The sequence below is a fragment of the Corapipo altera genome, unplaced genomic scaffold (genome assembly GCF_003945725.1).
Source record: "Corapipo altera isolate COAL_440 unplaced genomic scaffold, ASM394572v1 107b, whole genome shotgun sequence".
Lineage (NCBI taxonomy): Eukaryota > Metazoa > Chordata > Aves > Passeriformes > Pipridae > Corapipo > Corapipo altera.
This window is the reverse complement of record NW_020884951.1, coordinates 1,049,620-1,063,467: the sequence shown is the minus strand read 5'-3', so window position 1 is coordinate 1,063,467 and position 13,848 is coordinate 1,049,620. Positions and strand designations below refer to the sequence as shown.

The 13,848-nt window shown below is 52.6% G+C and overlaps 1 protein-coding gene across 2 annotated transcripts in view; it reads right to left on the bottom strand.

Annotated features, from left to right (window-relative positions):
- LOC113956530 (gamma-aminobutyric acid receptor subunit beta-4) overlaps positions 1-13,848 on the bottom strand; it is a 70,373-nt gene that overhangs the window by 56,038 nt on the left and 487 nt on the right. For both annotated transcript variants that reach the window (XM_027663224.1, XM_027663225.1), the window contains exon 2: positions 10,805-10,893. In XM_027663224.1, the coding sequence (XP_027519025.1) occupies positions 10,805-10,893 (89 nt within the window). The remainder of the gene's footprint in view (positions 1-10,804; positions 10,894-13,848) is intronic.

The following is a 13,848-nucleotide window of genomic DNA, read 5'->3' as shown; positions in this document are numbered from 1 at the left end:
TGGGCTGTGTCACAGAGAAAAGCCTCCCGTGGCTTTTAGTGGCTGAAATGACTCTGTGGGCTCAGAGAGCTGAGTCTTACATGGGGGCAGGGAAGGCTCTGGGTGCCCCTTCGTGCTGACAGACCCTGGTGGGATTCACTACACAGCACAGGAGTGAAAGCTGAAGGTAGTGCAATAACCAGGACACCTTCCCATTCTTCTATTCCATGGCACATTCATACACAGTGAATATATTATCTGCCACATACCACTTTAAGAAACAATATTCAGCCAACGATCAAAATTTCAGGTTTTTTTGGGAAGGACATGGAGGAATGCCTTCCTGCTCCATCCACCAGAAGGGGAACTGCTTGTGAACAAAATCAATGCCCATTAATTAAGAGCCTTTCCTATGGCTGTACCCCTGCATTTCTCTGCAGCAAGGAGTGGGCTCATCTGCCTTTTCCCTGCTGGATTTCCCAGGGCACCACAGTCAAAGGAAAGGTCTTGGTTTGCTGACCAAGCAACAGGCCAGAGTGCTGAAGGTGCTTAGATCTGTTGTCACAAATAAAGAGAATAACAGGAGGCAGAACTGCCCAGTGCCATTCCCTGTGCTGCTGTGGGTTTTCGCTCTCATCCCCAACAAGCTGCCCCCTCTTGGTGTCCCTGAGGTGTGACAGGGACCCAGTGGTGGCCCATCATCCCCCGGGTGGGGGGGGGAAGATTTGTTAGTCAATATTTGTAGAGCACAGGAGCCTTGCTGCTCTCTGTCACACAGAGCCCGTAACGCCACTCAAGAACAAATTATATTCGTGCATAATCAACCTCACCTCCAGCTCAGCCCTGATTTGAGAACCCTTTTTGGCTGGTGATGATGTCCAGAGCAGAGAGAGCACAGCTTGATTTCCAGAGCCCAGGCTGAGCTGGCAGATCTGGCAGGTAGAAATATCTTGTTTTGACTGGTAAACTGAGCAAGTTTGACATGGAAACCACTGAGGGAGAATAAATATGGAACAACAAGATGTAATTTTACAGAGGCTCTTCTCCAACTAAAACTGTACTCGGAGCCATCCCAGACTTGAACTAAGAGGTCCTGAGGTCTGGGGAGGGAAATTCTGGACACGGGAGGTTTGGTTGAGGCTTGACCCTGTCACAAGCAGGGACATCTGTAAGCACACAATTATTTAACAGCACAATTCCTGCAGGACTGCAAAGAACAGGGAGGGGAGGGGGGGAAATATCGGAGAAGAAAAAGAGTTTTTAGCTCTGACACAGAACCAAGGATAAATGCCAAAACCAGAAAAACAGCCTATAGGAACTGCATGATCAGTGTTTCCCAAACCAGCCTGGAATTCATACCCTGCTCAAAGCAAACAGCAGTGCTCCCACATCCTGGGAGGAAGGGCTGGCTGAGAAGAGCTCTGCTTCCTTCCATTTAGTGGGAACAGTATCCATCACTGGATCCTCAGAATACCTGTTTTTCTGACCAATCTGCTCATGCTATGGAGCTCCACCGTCCAACATTTCTCTTTCTCACATATGTGGTGTCAATTCCTTTAATGAACCTTCTGCCATCATTAAGCACATCATTTGTCTTGCCCATGTTTCTAGGAATGCCTTAAAAAGTGCATGAAACATCAAGATATAAAGAGACACTTAAAAACCTCCACCAAGGGCTCTCTGCAAGAATGGATCTTGCAGACCAAGGAACCATCTTACATCCCTTCAGCCTGACACAGTAGTAGCCTCCAAATTTTTTTCTTTGAATCAGATTTAGGTAAGAAAAGTGATGTGAACACAGAGAGGCTCCTTCACCTCGCAGTAAAACTGCAGCATATTCCTTGGCTTTTGTATTTTGTGTTATATGGGCTGAAAATATTTTTTCTACCTTACAGGGATACTGGGAGTCTTAGGAAGTGAACAATGCAGGTGTGTAAAGCTGCTCTGATGAACAGCTCTAGGGCTGTGGGAATGTATTTTGAGTAATCAAGAGGACTTCTGCTGATGGATTTTACACTCTTTTTCTATTTTGCCATCAGTGACAGTCCCTCAAAGGCAACTTTGCCAGCAGGAATAATCTCAGAAATGGTGAGTATTATGTAGATGTTAGTCAAGGAAGAAGATGGGTCCAGGTGAGGTGGTAAACATCTTCCAGACACTCCATAAACAACCATCTGCTTTCAGGCATTTAATTAATTAAGAGGTATTGGAATTAGTCTACTAATCAGTAACTCGAATGCATTGCATTTTGTTGTAAAAAATCTACGACTAAGAGTAGACACAAAATTTATGGAATAACTGCTTTGTTAAAATGATGATGACATCTTTCTTTTGAGAGAGATATCTGAGAGCCCTTTGCTGGCCACAGTGCACTGCCAAGGACCAGCTCCAGCAGTGCTGGAAAGCAGCTGTGTCAGGGCCTGAGCAGAGCTGCAGGGAGAGACTGCACCAACCAAGGGTGGAGAGGAAGGAGAAGGGCAACCAGATGCAATTATGTGACACAGGCTTTGGCACGGGCACGAGAATCAACATCTCCTCCTGTTCCAGTGACAATGTGCTGCGTAATGGATGACAGCAAAACTTCAGGTTCTCCACTGGATACCAAACCCCAAAAACAATGCTTGGTACTGCCAGGCACAGCTCTAGGGCAGGCACATGGGTTGCTCAGAAACCCAAGACCAGTTTGACTCCAGGATGAGTCTCAGGGGAATTCATCTCCGTTACTGTCTTCAAAGCACCACCCAAAACTCCCTCTGCTGCTCTGGGCCAGAGACTCCTGTCTCTGAAGGAGGATAATAAGTGGGGCCACACATGAATGCACAAGTATGTTCAACATGCAGCAAGAGGTTCACAAGCTCTGTCACCCCGGAGAAAGGTCTGATATTCTAGAATATTATTGCACTCAAAAAAAAAAAAAAATTCATGAGAAAACAAAATGGTTGAAAGTTAGGTGGAAGGATGCCCAGTGCTGAATGGATGTTACAGAGCCAGTTCCTAATGAAACAACCCACTGTATCCTTGTTCATTCCTTTTCCTTGTTTGAGAGAGGATGGATTTGCTCTGAGGATGGTGCAGGGGTGTCCCTGGTAGCCATGCAGTGAGTGAGGAGGAAGCCTCCAGGATAGGAAAGGTGTTTCTGTGGCTGAGCTCTGTTCTCCAGGACTGGATGTGTACAGGGGTTCCTGTGCAAGCCACCTAAACCTCACAGATTCCCATGAACTCTCTGTGCCTCTCTCCTGGGGCACTGGGGCTGAACACTCACAGCTGTGGCTGAAATCAATAGGAGCTGTGCTCCAAACATGCAGTGTCTGGCTACAGTGCTGCTCAGTATCCTGGAAAATCACATTTGGACTGGGCACCCCTCAGCAGGGGGAACCTTTGCCTTCTCAGAGGGGAGGTGTGAATGTGTCCATGCTGTACTGGTGTGCTTGAAACAGTTATAAAAACAACTGATTCTGTGCTGTGAGCAGGTCTGAAAACAGAGCAGTCAAGAAAGCACAAGTCCAAGATGGTCTTTGGCTGCTCAGTCCCAGGCTTTGCATCAGACAAGGACCTCACTCCAGTCTGGTTCAATCTGCCCCAGTCACCTGCTGTGACCGTGGTCCCCTCTGCCATGGTCCCAGCCTGTCCCCTTCTGGAATGAAGGGAATGGGGAAGGTCAGCTCTGTGTGTAAATGGCATCTCTGGTGTGCTCTGTAAGGGTGCTAAAGTGGAAGTGACTCTCAGACCTTGCCTCCTGATGAACCCTCACAAGGGGACCAAATATAGATCCGTGGAGAAACCCTAATTCTGGCTTTTATGAAGTCCTGCGTGTCTGACTTTACAGCCTCAAAGTCCCTTTCACAGCATGGATTTCCTATAAAAAGAGCAAAGTGAAAAAAATAGAAATTCCATCATGTGGCAATGTGTTAACATCCACATATGTCCCAAGAAGGACTGGATCCTTTCATTTCCTGCCACTTCAGTTAATGAAGTAAGACACAACAGCAGGAGGTTGTCATCTTCCTTCTGGATTAGCCCTAGAGAGGATGTGACCCATGGTCCAGAGCCAGGAGTCACATAAATTGGGGAGGAAGTGAGGGCTGCACAGCTGCAGCCAGTTTGACTGACCAAGAACGTCCTTTTCTTAATACTCTTTTTTTTTTAGGAAGTAAAATGGGACTACTGGCAGCCCTGGTGGCATATCCACCTTTTCTTTGGCCTTGAGTGACACTGGGGTTTACAGACTTTCCAGACAGCTCCTACCTCTCCTTCCTCAATTAATTCATTTCCCCAGTCTGATCCATAATTGCCCCTCTGCTTTCAAATCCAGAACTGCTATTCTGCCCAGCCATGCAAAAGGGTGGAAGGGTGATATTTCCCACCCGAGTCAGGCCCTGTGAAGTGCAGCATTTCAGGTTAACTGTGTGTCCAATTCTGGGCAATTCCTCCTGCAGGCAGGGAAAGAGCCGTCTCTGGTGGGATGAGAGCTTTCCTGCTAAGTCTCAATTCCCTGCCCCAAAAGAGTTGGCTCAAGGCATCTCAGAAGCAAAGGGAAAATTGAATCTGGCTGCTCTGAGATTTAAACATTTTTGCCACAGAAGAGGAGGGGAAGAGAGCTGGAGGGCTGGGAATTACACCCTAGAAAGGCAGGTTTGCAGCTCCTATGGCTCCCAGGACAGGCAGCCCAGGACCTGCACCCACTGCTCTCTTCCAGCCCCACACCCTGGTCCTTCTGCAGCAGCATCAGTGCTCTGGGATGCTGCCTCAGCACCAGAGGCAGCAGGGCCACAGCCCTTGTGCCAGCCAGGTTGCTGGTGGCCCTGGGTGCCTGCCTGCTGCTGCACATGGGCCAGCCCTGCCGTGGGTGCTCCCAGATTCATCCCCCAGCATTTCGGGAAAGAAAAAAACACCCCACCCCATCATGTACATGCCTTGGCTTGGTCTCAGGAATTTCTGAATCATTTTTCCTAAAATTTCCCCCCCTCCCCATCAAAAACCTAGGCAAGGTAGCTGCATGGAAAAAACACAGCCTTACACGCAGTGGAAAACAGGGACATTTTCGGGAAGCCTTGACAACGTGCAATACCACCAGCCTTGGCTAGGTAAGAAACCAAATTCCCATTCCTGCCAGTCCAGGGCCATAAAAACCAGCTGTCTCTCAGGCACACGGAGCTGGTGGGCCAGGTTTTGGGCCCCCCTTTGTCCTGCTGCATCCGTACCAACCCGCCAGCCCAGCCAGCTCTGGAGCCCTGAGCTACTGACGATGCTTCACTGCAACACTTTCTGCATCAGCAATCATTTATTTTTACAATTCTGGCTTTCAAGTGATGCTGTTACACAGGGAAAGGCTGAGGATTTCATCCCCGGGTCCACTGAATTTGGAGTGGCCTTTGACGGAGAGCTGCTGGGGAACAAACAGGATGTGGGGGCAGGCTGGGCACCCCGAGAGGGTGGAGGTGTGATGGAGCAGAGAGGAGCTGAGAGCAGGAGGGGCAGGGGACAGAAGGGAGGAAGGCCAAGATACTGCAGCTAAGGAGGGGTTGGAATGGCCAGGGAGAGTGGTGGGACTGAGCGAGGGTGACGAGAGCTGGGAAGCCAGGTCCTTGCCTGAGGAGCAGGACACAGGCTCATTTCAATCCAAAACCCCTTAAATGCTAATTCTCTTTAGGTAAGTTTGAATTAAAAATGGGGCAGGGGAAGCTGCTGGGTCCACAGGCATGAAAACACAGGATTTACTGTGCAATCCCAAGGGCTTTCCAGTCATCCTGTTTTTCATCAGGCATTTTCAGACACTGTGTGTGCCACCCAGGGCAAACACCAGGAATCCTGCACTCTAACTGAGCTGGCAGCAAGGAGTAGAGAATGCCCTCACCTTGCTTTTGGATACCAAGGTCTGCATATGATGCTGGAGAACCATAAAGGGCCATCTGCTTGGAACTCTTGAAAAGTTTTGGGCTGGAAATGTTGCACCAACAGAGAGTAGCTGAGTCACTGAGCTGATTTGGGATCTTCCTGCCATTCCTCCATTGCCTTCTCTACCCTGGGGCAATATGGTCTTTTGCTTTCTTTTTGGTTTTTTTGTTTGTTTTTTTTTTTTCTCCTATGGAACTAATGCTTCTCAAAGTGAGTGCCTAAGAGCACTTACAAGAACCAGCATGCTGCTCTGAAAGCTCCCTCTCTCCCCTACCCACGGCCCTGCAGCGCTTCCCAGACATTATCTGCAGCATTCCCTGCTCATCCAGTCCTAAATGGTGACCATTCTGCTTGTCTTACTGTGGTGTAATTACTGTGCTATAGAAATTGCCCCTATACTGTCCATACCTCAAGCCAGGGCCAGCTGGATGGCACCCACCTGTGATTTGATCTCCCTGTGAGATACATTGTCCTGTTCCAAAGACCATTTGGTCTGCATTGTTGCTGATCTTGCAGTACCAGGACTGAGATTTCCCTCTTGGAGCCCTGGCTTGATCTTGCTCCTGTCCTGCAAATCCCTCATCAAAGCAGTTCCAGATCCCAATCACCACCCTGGTCAGACCCCTTAGACCTGCTTTGCCCTTTCAGTGCCAGGCCATCTCTGTGCTCAGCCCATGAAAACTGGGCTCTGTGGTCCCTACATGTCCCACCCTGACACTGTCCCACATCTCTCCAACATGACGTGCTGCTCTAGGGCTTGGGGACTATGGCTGAGGCATAAGAGGGGTCTGTTCAGGGCTGCCCAGGATGGAAGGTTTATCACCTTTTCCCCAAGGGCTGATGTACCTGGAGACCCTTCAACACCAACCCCTTCTCCTCACCCTTGGGCTACCTCCACCGAGCCAGGATGGCTTTCCAGAGGAGTTACTCCCAGATTTTTCCATCAGCTTTCCCCCTTTGTGTCCCCCCTGTTCAGCCCAGCTCCCCGGGTGAGCACAGAGCCCTCATTGCCACGGCACTGCCCCTGAGAGCCGACCTGCTCCTGGGCCTAATGGGTTTCCAAGGGGGTGGGGGAGAGGGAGGGGAGCGAGTGGCTGACGCTTCTCAGCCACTCAGCTCGGCCCAGAGCTAACGAGGCATCTCAAAATTAAAAAGTGAACTGCAATCCCCAGCAGGCCTGTCCTCCTTTTGGCATTAGTCGGAGTTCTCTTTCTCTCTCAAAAAAAAAGAGGACTGGGGAGCTGTGAGATGCATTTGGAGCCATGGAAGCACCTCATCCCTGGAAGGGTGGGGGTGCTGGCACGAGGCAGACAAACTTGGGGCTGCTGTGCCATGGGAGCAGAGGCTTTTTTAGATGGGCTGTGAGGTGCAAGCTCACCCTTGAGGTGCAAGGAGTGGAAATGGCACATGGGAACAGGCTCTTCCAGTTCCTTCACATCCAAAGGTCCCTCCTGCTCTACGGGCAGCAACCACGGCTGTGTAGAGGAGACACCCCAGGGTGTGGAGGTGGCACCCTGCCCACAGGGCTGAGCAGATGGGGACAGTGCAGGGTGGTTGCCACTGGGCACTGATGTCGGTGGAGGATGGCAAGAAGGAAACGCTGCTGGAGGAGGAGAACATGGGGAAAGCAAGCAGAGAAAGAGCAGAGAAGGGAGGAAGGGAGGGCAGCCTGGTTTATTGCATTTCTCTGGTGGGAATCTGCCTGGGAAGGACTTTTCTGTGCCCACAACTCTAGAGTGCCCAGTACTGGCTGCTCTGACCTTCCTGGCCCCAGTGTCCTCATCCTTGAGCCGCAGAGGGCCGAAGGCTCTGGCTGGTAGAGGTGTTGTCTGGAGCAGCTTAGCCCGGCTCACAGGCAGCTGAGTGAGAGCTGCTTTGCCCCAGACCTGTCCACTCCCGCAGGCAGCTGCCTGTCCAGTCCCCTGTCACTGCTGGGCCAGCCCTGAGACAGCTCCATGACATTCCTCCAGGGCACATGGCTCCAAGCAGGACCTGCCACCTCTCTGAGGTGCTGTCTTGGCCATTCACAGCTCGCCTTCATGGGTTTTCCCAGGAGAAGATCACAAGCAGTTGGAGGGATCATCTCCCCCAGCAGAGATGGCTTACAGCCATTTTGCTCAGCTGGAAGGCAGAGGAGGGGTGGCAGGACAGTCCAGGTGGAGCACAGGGTAGGCTGCAGGGCAGTGTCCTGGAGAACAGCCCAGTCCTCACAGTGGAACTGGAGTTCAGCCCAGTTCCACACGTCCCTGAGAGGTAGCAGGGCTGCATAACCACACAGGTTCCAGGGCTTTACCCAGAGTGTGCCTTTTCCATGGGATCATAGAATATCCTGAGTTGGAAGGGACCCACAAGGATCATTGAGACCACACAGGACAACCCAAGAATCCCACCGTGGGCCTGAGAGTGTTGTCCAAACACTCCTTGAGCTCTGGTGCTGTGCCCACTGCCCTGGGGAGCCTGTTCAGTGCCCAACCACCCTCTGGGGGAAGAACCTTTCCTTAATATCCAACCTAACCCTGCCCTGACTCAGATTCATGGTGTTCCTTTAGGTCCCATCGCTGTTCCAGCTGCACACAACTTACTGGGGGTAATTCCACCCTCTTCACAGTAGGACCGTGGATGAACTGGAAGCCACATAAGAGTTAGACACACCCTTGTGTGATCCCACGGGATTTCTCCTAGCAGAGGGTTTGGTACAAAATCTCAGGGAACTGGTGAGCTCTGGGGACAGCAGTGGTACAAGGAAACATGCACCCCTTTCCCCTGGGCTCATAATGCCAATGATCTCCAGCTTCCAGGCTCACGTCTCAGCCCAGCTGTAAATGCTGCAGGGGCAATTTTGTCCAGATAAGCTTGTCCTCAGGGGGAGGGGGACCAGACATGCTGACAGTCTGGGCATTCCTGCACACCCAGCACCAAAGGCACAGCCACTGGTGCTCCCCAGCAGGACTTTGCACCCATGAGCAAAGGGAAGGACAAGAAAGGGTGAAGGGCAGCAGCGAGGTGATGACAGGAAAGAGGGTTATTGTCACATTTCTATTTCTTTGCTTGAGTGAGGGGAAATGCAATTTGTACTTGGGGAATTCAGGGTAAAATCAAATAAAACGTGGCGGTTGCCCAGACCCATCCGTTTTGTAGCCTGGAAGGACGCGGTGCCTGCCCAGCCCAGCCTGAGCACCGCACAGATCCAGCAGGGTCAGCAGAACTGCCGGCTCCCACCCTGCCTGGGCTGGAGGAGGGGCTGGTCCATGTCCTGGGGGGCAGCTGGATGACCCGGGGACCTGCCAGTCGGGGCAGACAGGATCTGAAATGAGCCTGGGCTGCTGGACCTCCAGCCCCAGGGCTGCCCCTGCGCCCCCTCTGCTCTGTGCCTCTGCGGAGCCGGATCACCTACTGTGTTACTGTATCACAGTCATCTCTGTGCCTTACAAAGATGGTTTTCTTCCAGTTTTGTGTCATCTCCGCAGTTCTCCCCCTCATAAAATGTGACTGCACCAATTTCTGTGATCAGGGCCGGTCAGGTAACAGGGACACTTCATGTTGCCCAGACAGAGCTTTTAAATCAAACCCATCCATATCCCAAAGGAGAGGGGAGCGGGGGAACTCCTGTTTCCTTGCAGGATGCTGCAGGCCCCTCCAAAGCGACTCTCCACTGCACCGAGGTGACCTCTCAGATGGTTCTGAGCACTCTGGAGGGATGAGCATCTCCCCCACCCCGCAGCCCTCCCTGAGGCCAGCGTCCAGCAGCACCTAGTGCTGCCACCTGAAAGGCCCTGTTCCACCCCAGGATGGAACAGGGAGGCAAGGGCAGTGGACATGGTGGATGTGGGGATGGAAGGCAGTCTCTGCTATGGGTAAGGGGTGGTGAGTGAGTGGGGGAAGGTTTGGGGGAGGTGCAGGACACCAGAGGTTTCAGGGTGGGACGGGTTCTGTCATGCAGTCATGGGAAACTGCAACACACTGGGGTGGCTTCAAAACCTGATGAAATCAGTGAGGATACTCCTCCACTCTCACCTTCAAGGAACTATGGATCAGGCCTTTGGGGAGAAAACTCTTCCTTTGAATCACCATATAATTGGCCCTGGCCTCTCTTCCCCTTGAGAACACAAGCATGAATCTGTTTCCCATCAGTCAGCAGGAGAGGGACATCTCGATCTGTACCTGTCCTGGTGCAGGCTGAACATCCCCAACCCCACACACCTCCTCGGGAGGAGGAAATAATGTTGCCAAGAAAAGGCATAAAGCAGCCAATCTTGGCAGGCTGAAGTCCTCCAAATCCCCCTCCCTGTGCAGTCAGCTGTGCTTCTCCACTGCCTGCTCCTCTCCAAGAAATGAACCTCAACTGGACCTCAGCTGTGCCCAGGAGCACAATGGTACCCAAGGATTTTCCATGTTTCGTCCCTATCAGGCAGTTGCCATTCTCCTTTTTGAGCATAGGACAGAAGAGAGGAGTTGCAGATCCTTGCACCTTCTACTGATTAGCCACCAGCTCCCCAGGGAATATTGTTGCTGAGGAGGCAGCCTTGCAGACCATGCAACAGCCCTGCCAGCGACCACCCCAACCCTCCACAGGGAACAGAGCCAAAATATCTGGCACTGGGAACAGAAGTGGAGGAGGGATGACTTGTCTGTGATGGAGGAAAGTTTGGAGTGGAGGAAAAGCTGGTTGAACCTGTCCCAGCAAAATATCTCCAGGAGGGTCACACCACGGACAACCCACCTGCGTGCAGAAATGGGTGACGGTGGAAGGAGAAAAGCCAGTGAGAGGAGAAGGGAAACCAGGAGGTGAGAAAGAAATGTGAGGGAGAAGGGAAGAAGGACGTGAGGGTAAGCAAACAGGAGAGGGTTGGAGCATTCCAGGAGGTTAGTGTGTGCAGCACTGGCACACGACAGCCCCCACTCTGCCCCCCCACAAGCAGTGTCACCATACCTCCAAAGTCAGGCCTGAGGCGGACATCGTAGCCCTTCAGCAGTTTGTCCACAATCTCTTTCACCACAGAAATATTTCCAGTGGATGGGCTGAAAGACAAGAGAAGAGAGTTTCTGTTACCCTGTGTGCCAGTGGCCGCTTGGGCAGGGGTCCTGGCCAGGCAGCATCCTTCACACCCCAGGGCACCAACACACCCCTGTGTGCTACAGACACCCCAGCCATGGGCAGAGCCTCCCTGTTTTCTTTCTCGCTTGTGTTTTCTGTCCTTGGCACAGCTCTCAGCCCCCAACCTGTACAGAAGCCCTGGCCATGCTGGGTTCTTGCTCCTGGTCTCACACTACACAGCACAGGCTTGTCTTGCCCTGAGGTCCTCACTACACAAGATCCCCACTACACAGGTGCCCCCCCAGCAGGCCCCCTGCACCATCACACACCCCAGTGCAACCTCTGCTTCTCACTGCATGCAGGTGTTTCTTCATATTATTGAAGTAAAGGAGAAAACAACACTCCTTTTTTTTTCATACAGCCTCAACATACGGCTGATCTTGGGCATGTAAGAATTTCTGTCACTCAGCATCATTGTGACTTCTTAGCAACGCAGATCAAGAGGCAGAGACAGGGAGGGAGAGTCCATCTTTCCCTCTGTGTGCCAGAGCAGCAATCCTTTCCCTCCCAACCCTTTAAGTTGCACACAGCGGGGACAGCCGTCCTCCCTAACACCAATCCAGCCTTTACAGCAGGAAGGGAGCTCTCTCTAAAATGAGCCCAAGAGCCAAACCGAAACCGAAGGTGGGAAACCAGAAAGCAGGGGATGCTAAAAATATTGAACCTATTCAGTGCTGCGGGGTAAATAGGTTTTCTGCCTGAATACCCAGCCTCTGTGCCACCCTCGTCCCCTGCTTTGCATGAGAATAGAGACCCTGCCGGTGACAACCGCTGCTCTTTGCAGTCACCCACCACAACAGCATGTCTCCCTGTCAACACCGCCTCCCACATCCATCCCAGCCAGGCTGGAAAGCTGCACCAGAGCACTGCCTCTGCCAGCCAGCCCCCTGCCTCGCTGGGCACGGGGGTTTGGCTTGACATGTCTGTGTATCTGCACACACAGACAGACAGACGTGCTGTCCCCGCTGTGTGGGGGGTGTATGGACTCCCTGACTGTGCACACGGGCATGCAGACACATGAAAGCACTGGAACTCAGGGGGGCAGTTGAGGAATGTGCACAAACCTGTGTGTGTGACCACAGCCCACCCAGTGACTGGAGGTGACTGGAGGTGACTGGAGGTGACAGTGACAGACCTTGCTCCACTGGGATACGATGAGACACTGTGCTGTGGACACAATTTATGCAGGAGCACAGAAGCAGGCATTGGTGGGTGCCTGAGGCTGGGTTCCCAGGTGCCCAGGCTCTCCACAGAGGTGTGGGTGGAGGCATGTAGGATCACTGGGGAGTCAGTCTGGGAGGGTGTGTGTGCAGGGATTTCTCAGCCGGATGGGGACGTGCAAAAGTGAGACAGCACACACACTTCCCAGACCCAGCTCTGGTGCATGGACAAACCATTGAGCACTTGTGCTGTGTCTGAGCTCTGTTCCTGAGCATACACCTGAGCGTGGTACAGCTCTTCGTTGCGTTGCTTCAATCACTGTGAAAAGGCCAGAGAGGTGCACACAGGTGGGCATTTTCACAACACCGTGTCTAGGCTTGCAAGGTCCACTTGCACCTGTGGATTTCCCTGCAGTATGTGGGGATTTGCAGCATGCTTATGTACTGTCACTGTTGGGTTACTGATAGTGTGCACCAGCATTTGTTCATGTCTAGAAGCCATTCCTACAGGTACATAGATTTCCATATTCATAGGTTTCCATATTCATAATATGGACACTACATATTTCTCAGGGGATTTAAACACTTCTGTTTAGCTTCCTACAGGACATAAACTCAGGAAGAAGTGTTACCTCTTTAATATAGGCAGGGAAATTGAGGCATAGACAGTAATCAGTGTGCCAGGGGCCCTGCAGAGTGGACAGAGGGATACAGGGGGTCTTTCCTCCTCAGCAGCTACAAGTTGGCCTAGTGAGGGAATAAACTGGCATCATGGTTAAGGGCAAGGTCTTTTTCCTCTCAGCACTCCTTTTGATCCAAAAAGCCACATCCCTCCTGCTGAAGAGGCAAGTCGTGCATTTGCCCAGCTGTGGGCGAGCAGCTGCATGTCAGAGCTATTCCTGGCAAATGTGGGTCTGCATCCGCTCAGGGAGCGCGCACATCCAGCCCGTGAACTGAATTCTGGAGTGCCGTGTCCCTGATTCCGTGTGGGTGGGCATGTGCTCTGCATATATACACGTACACTTGCAGCCAAGCATCTACATACATGTGGCCCGTGCTGCTGGCTGGGGGGTGTGGGAGTAGCCGAAGGCATGTGCACACGGGAGAGCGTTTTGTCTCCGAGCCGTGCGCGGCCAGACGGGCAGACTGCAGGTGAACATCACGAGCAGGTCTGAACACACATGCAGAGACAGGGGGTTCACCGTGGGCATCACTCTGCACACATTTCCTCGGCCGGTGCCCCCGGGCACGCCTGCCTGTGTGTCCCACACAGCGGGGCCACGCGTGGATGGTGTGGGCAAGGTGGGCGTCCGTCTGCGCATGTGCGTGTTTATAACTATGGGAACCCAAATCTGGGCATCATCCTCAGCCCCGCGAGGCTGTGCAGGGACCTGCGTGTGTGCGCTGGGAACGCGCTGCTCCCTGAGCACGGCTGGGCAAGGAAATGCCACAGCACCACCTCCCCTCCCAGCTCCTCGGCAGGCTCGCTGCACACCCGGCGTCAGCAGCGGGTTACAAACCCACCTGCCCGCCTGGGCGAGGAGGAGGAGGCAGCGCTGCTCCTGCGTGTGAAGGCGGTGGATAAGCACCGTGTGGGAGCAAACAGGTGTGCTCTGTGCACCTCGTCCAGGCTGGATGGGTGCCTGCCCCTCCGGCTGCCTGCAGCACTCGCGGCGGGAATAGCTGCGGCTGGAGCAGGCAGGGCATCCAGTGCCAGCG